We start from the raw sequence: 12,559 nt of genomic DNA, 5'->3' as shown, positions 1-12,559 counted from the left end.
TCTGTGACTATCATGAATAAATAAATAAAATCTTTAAAAAAAAAAAAACAAAATAAGTTATTCTGGTTTTTTTTCATCAGAGGAGATAGTTTTAATTTACTTATGTAATTAATTTACATAACTATGTAATTTAATTATGTAGTTTAAAAGTTCCATTCATTTTGCAAAAAGCCACACATTAATTATGACATTTCTTAGATATATATGTCTTATATTTGACCTTGTTCTTTTTCATTGGTATTATATGCTATTTTAGATTTTTAGAAAATCAACATGAGCACTTGATAATTGAGTTATTTATCGGACTTTTTTTGTTTGTTTATTTTAACTAATATTCTAGATTTCAGGTTTGTCAAGTTTTGGTATAGAACTGGGTTTCTTTGTTGAAGAATATGCTGGAAGCAAAGGAAAATTTCCTCCAATTAAAAGAAGGGGAAAAAAGTCTCTATATATTGCCACTATTGAAAAAGGAAATAGTCTGGTGAACTCCTTGATTGAAACTGGAAGGATTAGTAGTCTGGGTCTGGTTGTTGTAGATGAGGTTGGTAACTACTTTTATAATTTGTCAACATTTTTTATTATACTAACATTTATTATGTATATCTGCTTCGTACCTCTATGAAAATAAGTAGTTTATTTTATTAATACTGAATAATACATTTCATACTTGGTAATCTTAAATTCAGTTTTGTGTCAAGTATTTTTTGAAGAGTGAATATATGTGTATATATGTTGAATTTCATAATGGTACTTATGAATTCTAGATATGTTAGGATGTTGTGCCCAAACCTCATTAACCAAAATACCAGTGATATAATGCATATGTACTCTAGTTGCTATATCCAAAATGCGTAAGAGTTATAAAGCAAAGATTACTTCATTTCATATAAACACATGCAGGTTCTATATAGGTATTACATGCAAATTTACTTTTCTCCCTCCGTCCTTTTTTTAAATCTCAAAGTTGCACATGATTGGTGAAGGGAGCCGTGGTGCTATACTGGAAATGACCCTAGCAAAAGTCCTCTACACTAGCAGTAAGTATTTTTTCTGTTATGGTCACTAATTGATTTATACTCAGGAGGCCTATGAAAGACTTAATTCTATCGCTATCTGGACTATGTAACCTACAGTAAGACACTTAAGCTTCCTGCTTCGGTTTTTTATTTCTAAAGTAAAGTTATAAATTTTTGTTGGAAGAATAGGTATATGAACAGAGTTGTGAACATGAAGGAGATTAACATTTGAGGACATCCCGTATTATCCTCAATTTACCAGCTATAAGTGTGTAGGCATATGACTCAGCCTTTCTATTTCTTCATCTGTAAAATGGGGATAATGATGGTACCACCCTGAGGGGATTGTTGTGAGGATTATATGAGTTAGTGTAAAGCATTCAGCAATTGCCTAGCACATAGCACTCAATAAGCATTTCTTGCCACTGGTATCATCATCATCATACCAATAAAGCAGTAAATGTAAGTGGTCACTTTAAGGAGCTATTTGCAACATCAGATGGTCTTTCAAGGTATATGAAATATTTGCTCTAAATGTCTTCTTCCCTATCTATAGATATGCTCTTATAGTAACTTGAGTTATATATTGCAATAGCTTATATATGGGAAAATTATTAACTATAAAGTTTAAATATTAAGAATTATTTTTAAGGGGTACCTGAGTGGCTTAGTCAGTTAAGCATCTGCCTTTAACTCAGGTCATGATCTCAGTGTCCTGGGATCGAGACCCATGTCCAGCTCCCTGCTCAGTGGGGAGCTCTTCTACCTCTCCTCCCTGCTCATACTCTCTCCCTATCTCTGTCTCACTCAAAATAAATAAAATCTTAAAAAAATAATTATTTAAAAAATTTTGATAGCAGTGGTGTTTAGGCACGTTGTAGCACTTTATAATCATTCATTGAAAACATTGAGTATCTACTTTGTGCCAGACACTATTTTAAGTGCTAAGGATATAGCAGTGAATATCACAAAGCCCCTGCCTTCATCAAACCTGTATTTTAGTGAAAGTGAGTAGACAATAAACAAATAAACAAGAAAACGTATGGTGTGTCAGATGGTGACAAATTCTATGGAAAAATTATAGCCAAGGAAAGGAGGAGAATCATCACCTATTTGTCAAATCCAGTGTACACTGACTGTCCTTGTCTTATTTTTCTTCAGCATTTGGTTGTTTATCATTCTTTTTTCCTTTGAATGCTGAAGTACTCTCTCTTGCTTTCCCTGCTGTCTCTATGGGGGGGATCATGTGTTACCACTGAGAGATAGCATAGCATAATGGTTGAGGACATACTCTGGAGCTGGATTAAAATTCAAACTTACTTTTAACCACCTTGAGCAAGTTATATTAACTGTGCCTCTGTTCCCTTAGGCATCAAAAATAGATAATAGTAGAAAGGGCAAAATACGTGAAGGTAATTAAGAGATACAAACTTACAACTATAAAATAAGTCATGAGTTGAAAGGTATAGGTTGAAAGGAATATAGTCAGTAATATTGTAATAAGATGGTAGCTATACTTATTGTGGTGAATAGTGTGTAATGTATATAATTGTGAAATCACTGTGTTATATACCTGGAACTAATATAACACTGTATGTCAGCTTTACTTAAATAATAAACAAAATTTTATAAAATGGATAATAGTAATAGAACCTGCCTGATTGAACTGTTTTCCTATGGAAAGCAGCCATTTTATACTGCCCAGAAGGACATGCAGCTTCATGACTTTCATTCCACCTTTGTGGAAAAAAAAAATTGACAACCTGATCACAAAATCCCCTAAGGGGATGATTTTGGCAAGAGTTCAGGACCTATTCAGCCCTGCATCCTACTCTGTACATCTGCCTATAGCTATACCTGTGAGACATATATTACAACTCTTCATAACAGTGGTCCAGATATCAACAAGCATATTTATACTCATTATTGTTGCTTAGAAGTCTTGGTAAAGAGCTGACCTTTTTGCCAAGGGTGAAATTTTGTAAAATTCCAAATAGTGACTGTCAAGATACCTAAAAGTTTTCAGCTTTTGATTGCCAGAATAATACTCTGCTTATATCTTCATATTTTTCGTACCTCCTCCCCACTCCCTCCTTTGAGTGATCCTTCCCAGATCACTCAAAAAGAATCCAGATCACAAAAAGGTTGCTAAAATTACTATTGTGTTAAACTTAATAACATTTTCCTCAATCTTTTTGTTTGTTTGTTTGTTTTTTTAGAAACAACTCAAATTATTGGCATGAGTGCAACACTGACCAATGTTGAAGACCTACAAAAGTTCCTTCAAGCCGAATATTATACCAGTCAGTTTAGACCAGTATGTACCTAAGGTTTGCATGTATGGATATTTTTATATATCATCTTACTTAGAAAGAAAAGTAGCAAACATACTATTTTTAAAAAAAGTCTATAGAGTAGTGAAGGGGCATAACTCCACCCCCATGGCTATATGCTAATAAGAGTTTATGTACAGAGAATGTAAACTGTTAGGGATCTTGGCTTGAGTCGCTACTGTATCTGTAGCACCTGGGACAATGCTTGGCCTGTGGACCTTCAGTGAATTTTTATTGAATGAAATTTTCCAGACGCATTCTATTTTTCCACTCTTCTTATTCTGTAGGGGTGAATTTTTTCATTTGGCCAAAATTTAGTCAAGTTTTGAGTTATTGGCCATAAAAACATTTATCTTAAAAGTTAAAATATTTTCAAATATTTATGCTTTGGTAGTTACAGCGTTTTTTTAATAAGTTAAGACTTCATGTGGATTTAAATTTAAGCCCATAATAATGGTATTCCCAAAAAGACTTAAGTAAATAAATATAATTTATAGTTATTTGAAAGTCACTTATAATGAACATATACTCTGTCTGCACTGCTAGTGTGCATGAATTTTTGAGAGATATTTGCTGACTTTAATAGTCAAATTAGACACTATTCTTTCAAAAGTGCAATGAACTATTTATAAACATATTTGGCTACAAATGCTTAAATTAAAAATAATATGGTGGTATTTAGAATTAAAACTGGTGTCTGAGGGATCCCTGGGTGGCGCAGCGGTTTGGCGCCTGCCTTTGGCCCAGGGCGCGATCCTGGAGACCCAGGATCGAATCCCACGTTGGGCTCCTGGTGCATGGAGCCTGCTCTCCCTCTGCCTATGTCTCTGCCTCTCTCTCTGTATGACTATCATAAATAAATAAAAATTAAAAAAAATAAAAAAATAAAATGGACAAAAAAAACCTGGTGTCTGATAAGACAGAAAATTTTAGATCTTGAGGAATAACACAAGACAATGTGAACATTGACTTATTTATACTTGTAACAAATACAAGTGTCTGCTTTTCTTTTAGCTAGTGGCTGTTTAAAAGTATTTCTTCAAGGATTTAATCCCTATTTTGATTGAAAGAGGAAAAAGAGACTTAAAGAAATGATAAAAAAAAAAAAACTTTTAAATTGAGGCATGTTTTACATACCTTATAAAAGCTCAATTTTGTCCATTTTTACAACATTTTACAAAATTTAAAACTCTGGAAAGAGGAGGTTATATATGGTATTAACTATAAATGTCCTTCTAATTCAAGGTTGAATTAAAAGAATATTTGAAAATAAACGATGCAATATATGAGGTTGACAGCAAAGCTGAGAACGGAATGACTTTCTCACGTCTCCTTAATTGTCAGGTAACATTGATAACCCTGGAATATGAGCTTTCCAGACTTGATGCCCTGGGGCACCACAGAAGATTCACAGGGTACTATGAGATAGTTTAGATATTTTAGAGAAACAGCTGGTGCTTGACCTCTTTTGGACATCATACAAACTACTGGTTCTAAGTAGTTTCCAGTTTGGACATCAGATACACTGTATTCCTTTCTATGATAACATACCTTAGTGAAGTTTTTTGTTTGTTTGCAGTTACTGTAAACAAATACCATGTGAAAATCCATGTGGGACAGAAAAAGGGTAGTCATGTCCAATCTGATTCGAAGATTTGAAAGACTTCAGTGCCCAGTTGTGAGCACATCCTGTTAGTGGGCTATTTGTGGTTAAGAATGAAATAATATTTTCTTCATTCAACTGATGTGTGTTATTTATGCAAATGGCTATTAAATTGTGAGGAAATTCATACTTAAGTTGTCTGTACCTAAATACCTAATAAACAAAGCTGTTAGGTATTTCTTTTGGCCCTGGAGCTCCATGAACCAAGAAAATCTGGAGATCTCTGCTTTAAACGTTTATTCATTCAGCAACAAGTACAAAACAAGAAATTTTTGTGGGCTATGTAGTTCAGATACTAGGTCTGAAAACATTAATGTCTGCTATGTTACTGTTCTGTGACTTATATAAAGGATATTAAAAGGGGGAGAAAGGGATTTTACAATATTTTTAGAATTCTATAAAAATATATTATTCTAAATCTGTATCTTAGTTTTCAGTAAAGTTGAAAGAAGTGAGAGTTTTAAATGATTTTATATTTTTCTTTATGTTGGGTTCCTTGTGTCTGCTTGATGAATACATTTTCTATTTGTGAAAATATATCCTGTAGTATGAATGAATCTATGTTTATGAAAACTGCTAGTAATAGTAAAAGATATATCTTGTTTATGTGGTCCTTTGACTGTTACTAGGACCAATCTGTGTTTCTCTCTGTGGACTTTTTTGTTTTGCTTTGGTGGAGATGAACATGCAGGAGAGGCTATTAATAACATTTACTCTTTTCACTTCTTTAATTTAAAACCAAATATACCCTAAAACCCTAATAACCTAAAAGTGGGACTTAACATTTTGGTGTTTCATCTGCATTTTATCTTTTCTTTTAAATGATTAGATTTGTTAAATGAGAAATTCAGAATTACAGATAGTTTCCTTACCTTTCAAAGCACTCTGGTAAGAGGATCCCTGGATGGCTCAGCAGTTTAGTGCCTGCCTTTGGCCCAGGGTATGGTCCTGGAGTCCCGGGATCGAGTCCCAGGTCGGGCTCCCTGCATGGAGCCTGTCTCTGCCTCTGTCTCTGTCTCTGTCTCTCTCTCTCTCTCTCTCCATCTCTCATGAATAAATAAATAAAATATTAAAAAAAAAAAGCACTCTGGTAAGATGATAGGTTTTCATGGTTGCTAACTGCGTCTTTCCTGCATCTTGTTGTACAGTATTCTGATACCCTGAAAAAGATGGATCCGGATCACTTAGTAGCATTGGCAACAGAAGTTATTCCCAATCATTCCTGCTTGGTTTTCTGTCCTACTAAGAAGAACTGTGAAAATGTAGCAGAAATGATATGCAGATTTTTAAGCAAGTACGTTAATCTTTTAAAAATACTGTTTTATTTTATCATGATTTATATGCTGTGTATTCTGTTTATTCAACAAGCACTAATTATTTCTGGTAGAACATCATATTAAGTTGCTACTCTAGATTCTAAAGGCCTAACCTTGAAGAAAGTTTAACTATAAAATTCATAAATGTGAAATAGTCAAAGAAAAATTCTAAGGCTTATAAGAGAATGCTTTATAATGGCTTAGATCAATGATAATCAATCTTAACTGCAAATGAATCCTCTCAAGGACTTTTAAAAATCCTAGTCCCCACATTACATCCCAGACAGATCAGAATCTCTGAGGATTGGACCCAGGCATCATTATTTTGTAAAACTCTCCAAGCAGGTTCAACATGCAGCCAACATCAACCATTGGCTACAATAGCCAAAGGACCAGTCACTGATCACTATGAATATGAATCATATCTTTAGTTTAGCCTTCTCTTTAATATAATACTGCTGCCTTTGTTTTCTTAGTAAACCACGCTTAAGCTGTATGGACAGTTGAATTAAAATTCTAAAGTAATTAAGAAATTTATTAGTTTGTTACTTGATAGTATTTTAATATTGGCTCTGTTATACTCCTAGAGATAAGTATAAAGTGACCTTAAGTATGAACCATTCAGTTTTTTTCTGTACCTTTGTCTCACGTGTAGTTTTATTGGATTTTTCAGACTTCTTTTTGGCCCCTTAGCCAATTCTGTATCACCATAGACCATTATTACCCTGGATTTTAATCTAGTGAGTGCCTACCTCCCCTTCCAGTCCTACTCTCATGGATTGGTCTAAGAGAGTTAAAATTATTGACCAGCACAAAGATCTAGATGTTTGGAATAGAGTCAGGGAGTTTCCCATTGCATTAACTAATAGTCTGCCTTTGCAATGGTGATACTGATTTTAAAAATCTAAGGAAATTAAATTATCGAGGTAGTCTCAGTAAATCATTTGTTTAGTAGAATAATTTAAGGGAATTTTAGCACTGGCTAAGTGATGTAGAAATTTAGAAACTAACATTTGACTGGGAGACATGCAATTTATTAGCTGTACCTCTGACTTATTTTGCTTTTTGATGATAATAGTTTATTTTGATCATAAATGTTGATGTTTAACATTGAAGCACTTGAAAATTTGGTTTTCCAGAACGCTTAGTTAATGAATTATAATGGATACTTGCTACTTTTTTTTTTTTTTTTTAAGATTTATTTATCAGAGAGAGAGCAAGTGAGCAGTCAGGAGGAGCAGAGGGAAAGAATCTCAAGCAGACTCCCTGCTGAGTGCAGAGCTGCAACTATGGCTTTCTCATGACCCTGAGATCATGATCTGAGCCTAAGTCACAAGTCAGATGCTTAACAAAATGAGCCACCCAGGAGCCCTAATACTTGATACTTTTTCTTAAAGATATAGGATTTGACACTTTTTGAAGGAGAATTTCCTCTAAAATACATTTTGCATATTACTGCTTTCATAAGCTGAATATTCTAAGTATAGTTTAGCATCCCTTTTTGGTGACTATTGATTAGAAAATGGTGAATAATGTTTTGAGCATTCTATTTGATATTCTGTAATTTACATGTAGATGAAGTAAAATCTAGAGCTAAATGGCTTCTGATCTGAGCAATATCTTTAAAACATGATTTCTTTAGAGTCCTGGGATATTAACTGTATCTTAATTATTTGCTTCCTTATTATATATGGCATGAGAAGCTGATATGGTAAAACCACCTGGGCAGTAGAATATGCCTCTATGTCTACTTAAGTGCAAAGACTGAAACTTTTGTTTTTAACTTTTTTTTTTTTTTAAGATTTTATTTGTTTTATTTGAGAGAGAGAGAGCAATCAGGGAGAGGGGCAGAGGGACAAGCAGACTTCCCATTCAGCAGGGAGCCCCAGGTGGGACTCAGTCCCAGGACCCTGAGATCATGACCTGAGCCAAAGTAGGATGCTCAACCTACTGAGCCACCCAGGTGCCCCTGAAACAGATTTTCCCAAGTGATTATCTCAATCTCAAGAAAAATTATTATCTTTTTTATAGCTGTCACTACCTTTGACTTCTAAGTCAAAAATGACTTTTAAACACTATTTGCCAACAACCGTCAAAGATCTAGTCCTATCACTTTCCCTGAAAATCTCCCCCAAAATGATACTAACACAGTGCTTTCTTAGTCTAGAATTCAGGCTGGGATCCAACTTACTTCTCCCTCCTTATTTCTTCTACTCTTCATTCACCTTGCAACTCATGTGAACTACTCATTGTTTAAGCTTTGAACTTCTCATTTAGTACCTTTGATCATGCTTTATCCTTTGCCAGGAAAGGTCGCTTCTCTGCCTCTTGTCACCTCTCTGACACTCATTCTTCAAGACCCAGCTCAGATCTCAATTTCTGCCATGTAACCATATCTTACCTGATCAGTTCTAAGTAGTGTCTCCCTTCTCTAAAATTATATGGTGATTATCCATATTTTCACCCCATGTAAGACATAATATCTTAAGAGTTGAGTTCATCCTATACATCCTTCCCAAGGCCCCACATGTTGACTAGAAAGTGATAACAGAGTCTGCTGTTCCCTCCTCAGCTGTCACTTCTAATTCTTGTGCCCATAACATCTGACCATTCTCTTGCCAATTCTTTATTGTTCTTTTATCTCCTTGTACCGTTTCTCAGCTTCTCATGAAGTTATTGGCTTCCTACAGTTAACAGCAGACTAATAGAGCCAGAGCTTTCTGTCCTTTCCATGCAGCACACTGAAACAACACAGGCTGTGGGTATAATGTGTACGTCATAAACTATATTTTTTTGCTACTGGTATTCAGAAGTCAGTTCCTAATTAGTTTTACTTACTCTTTAAGTCCTTTCTCTCTTTTCAAAAAGGAATTTAAAATAATAGGTGCTTTTAGATGCAGAGATATTGTGGGGTATCATTAAAACTTCTAAAATGCTAATATTTAGGGACGCCTGGGTGGCTCAGTGGTTGAGTGTCTGCCTTTGGCTCAGGGTGCAATCCCAGGTCTGGGGATCAAGTCCCGCATTGGGCTCCCTGCAGAGAGCCTGCTTTTCCCTCTGCCTATGTCTCTGCCTCTCTCTCTCTGTCTCTCATGAATAAATAAATAAAATCTTTAAAATGCTAGTGTTCAAATAGTGTTTTACATAAATACATATGATTTGATAGTATGTTTCCATTTTCAGAGAAAAAAATTTATGACAAATTTTTTTAAATCATCAATAAAAATGTATGTTCTAATGAAAAAAAAAATAATTGTACCATCTACCATCTATAGCAGGTGTCTAAACCTAGCATCCTTGGATTCATAGGCAGTATAAGAATGAACTTCAAGAAGTCCATGTCCATGAACTTATAAGCAAAGTGTTATGTTTGTTATGTTTTTTTTTTCCTTAGCTTTAATCAGATTTTCACAAGGCTCTGTGATTCACAAAAAGGCGGAGAGACCTAATAGTTGATGGAATCAGAATCAAAATTCTAAGAACATTTTTATACACTTCTGTTAATGAAAGTAATATGTTTTTCAATAAAGAATGCTCACGTGCATCAATTAAATTAAAACAGGCACTTTGTCGCTGTAAGATTGAGGGTTCATATTTCTAACAGATCTTTTTTCCTAGACAATATCTGAAACACAGGGAGAAAGAAAAACATGAGGTGATTAAGAACTTGAAGAATATCAGCAGTGGCAACTTGTGTCCCATTTTAAAGCGCACCATCCCTTTTGGTGTTGCTTATCACCATAGTGGTTTAACGAGTGATGAAAGGAAACTCTTGGAGGAGGCCTATTCCACAGGAGTTCTGTGCCTTTTTACCTGCACATCCACTCTAGCAGCAGGTGTTAATCTGCCAGCTCGAAGGTAAGATATAAGTAGCTATTAGCTAGGCTCAGAACTTTTTAAAATTCTTAGCTTGCCAAGAGTTTTGTTGTTCTATTTTTTCTCAGTAGTGGTTGAGAATTTATCAGATATTTTTTCATCATTTGCTGAGTTGATTGGTTTATTTCCTTTATCTTACTTATTTATTCATTTGAGAGTAGGGAGAGGGGCAGAGGGAGAAGGAGAATCTCAAACATACTCCATGCTCACCACGGAGCTCAGTGCAGGGCTTGATCTCATGACCCTGAGATCACAACCCGAGCTGAAATCAAGAGTTGGCTGCCTGACCAACTGTGCCACCCAAGTGCCCTTGGTTTGTTTCCTTTAATATTTTAATGAAAAATAACTTTAGTAGATTTCCTGATATTAGAATTCCTTCTTTGGTGCTCTCCCTATCTGGTTTTGACAGTAGGGTTTATTTTTCTAATTGTAAACAGTTGGCAAGCTTTCTACCATTTTTTATGATCTGAAAGAGTTTATTTAACATAGAGATTTCCTTGAAACCTTAAAGAAGTCATCCATAAAGACTTCTGAGTCTAGTATCTTTTTTCAGAGTAGATCTTTGATTATCTTTTCAGTTATTACCAAAGCTATGGACCTGTATAGCTATGGGCCTTTGATTTCTGCTCTTTATAATTTTTATTTTAAAAATTTACTTTAAAATTTGTGATTTTTTTTTCCAAATGTGTGGGTGATTTTTAGAAATCATCCATGTTAAAAAACATATGTATCTTCTACTGGATGTGCAGTTTTATACATCTCCAGGAGATCACATTTTTTAATTATGTTGTTAGCTCCCTCAGTTTTCTTACTGTTTGTGGTTCTGTGATCTGTCAATTTCAGAGAGTTATGTTAGTCTCGCATTATTACTATGGAGTTGTCTTTCTCCTTTTTGCATTTCTAGAGGTTTTTGCTTTGTATTTCAAAACTGTTAAGGTATATAAAGGTTCATTTCAAATATCTTACTGCTGAATCATATTTTTTATCAATATAATAGATCCTTGTTTTTTTTTTCACTGATTCATTTCACTTTGAACACTAGGATTACATTTTCTTGGCCAAGTATATCTTTTTCCATTCTTTTATTTTTGATCTCTGTCACAGATTAAATTTTCCATTTTTCAGACAATTGGAGGATAAAAAAGGAAGTTATATATCTTATTTTTCTTATCCCAGATGTTACTCTTAAAATTGTAACAGTTGTAATCAAACATGCTTTTCTGCCATTTTAGAATTAATCGATGACTGTATCCCCTCCTGAACATAACAACAGTCTTAACATTTGGGTATTCTCCTATACTGCCACTGTATGTTGCAACTACCTAGAATTTTACTGCCAGGTTTTTAATTTTCTTTCATCTTATAGTACGTAATTATTTAAAACTTCCTGTCAATTATGCTTTTTGTTTACCACTGCCTCTTGTATCCCATGGCTTCCTTCCCTGATTTATTTTTTATTTTGCCATCCTTGAATAATTTTTTTTTTTTTAAGATTTCATTTATTTATTTGAGAGAGAGAGGGAGAAGGAAAGGGAGAGAGCATGAACAGGAGGAGTGGCAGAGGAGAGAGAGAGAGGGACAAGCAGGCTCTATGCTCAGAAGTCAGACACTTAACTGACTGAGCCACCCAGGCGACACCCAATTGGAACTTTTTAAAGTTCTTTCTGTTCCCTATTTCTGTCAGACATTTATTCTGTATATTCTTTGCTTTTCTTTTATGCCCTTAGTTTTCTCCAAGTGTTTAATCCAAGTTATAATCTTGGCTGTCCTTGAGATTTGTAAAGGAGTAGGTTGATTAGCAGATAAATGACATAGGTTTCCTCTCACTTTTAAACAGGAAATCTGGCTATAGACTTCTATATACATGAACAGGGAAATGGCCTTATTTGTAGGTCAAAAACAGATGAAACCTGCAATTTTATGTAATTGAGAGTAATATAAATAAATTAGTAAGTTGGTGATGCATGGTCAGATTTTTCGTTTATGGGGTATCAGAATCAGTCTTTGGAGACTGTTGTTCTAGTAACAATTAAGCTCCGTAGCTAGGCCAACGCATTCAAACCATGGCCCTGGTAATTATTAGTTCTGTGGGTTGAGGTAAGCCTCTTAGTTTGCCTCTTAGTTTTATTATATTACTTAATAAAGTAATTATCAAATTTAGTTTGCTTCAGTTAGCCTCTTTGTAAAATAAATAAATAAGTAAATAAAATAAGGTAAAATAATAAAGAACATTATTACCAAGAATTTTGTAAGAATTACTGATAATGTACATAAATAATCTAGGACGTTGTTGGTTCTTGTTAAATAGCAGTTACTTATTATTTTGAGTTAACTGTCATTAAATTTAATATCACA

At 34.2% G+C, this 12,559-nt stretch overlaps 1 protein-coding gene across 5 annotated transcripts in view; it reads left to right on the top strand.

The window, feature by feature from the left end:
- The window catches only part of HELQ (helicase, POLQ like), a 42,554-nt gene that overhangs the window by 4,216 nt on the left and 25,779 nt on the right, over positions 1-12,559 (top strand). For 3 of the 5 annotated variants that reach the window (XM_077882746.1, XM_077882745.1, XM_077882747.1), the window contains exons 3-8: positions 341-541; positions 965-1,037; positions 3,236-3,333; positions 4,595-4,693; positions 6,161-6,306; positions 9,947-10,186. In XM_077882746.1, the coding sequence (XP_077738872.1) occupies positions 341-541; positions 965-1,037; positions 3,236-3,333; positions 4,595-4,693; positions 6,161-6,306; positions 9,947-10,186 (857 nt within the window). Of the gene's footprint in view, positions 1-340; positions 542-964; positions 1,038-3,235; positions 3,347-4,594; positions 4,694-6,160; positions 6,307-9,946; positions 10,187-12,559 lie in introns of those variants that run through there. The other 2 variants (XM_077882749.1, XM_077882748.1) reach the window with 2 other exon arrangements.

Source organism: Canis aureus, chromosome 33 (assembly GCF_053574225.1).
Source record: "Canis aureus isolate CA01 chromosome 33, VMU_Caureus_v.1.0, whole genome shotgun sequence".
NCBI classification, from domain to species: domain Eukaryota; kingdom Metazoa; phylum Chordata; class Mammalia; order Carnivora; family Canidae; genus Canis; species Canis aureus.
The sequence above is the reverse complement of the archived record's forward strand: the minus strand, read 5'-3'. Positions and strand labels throughout refer to the sequence as shown.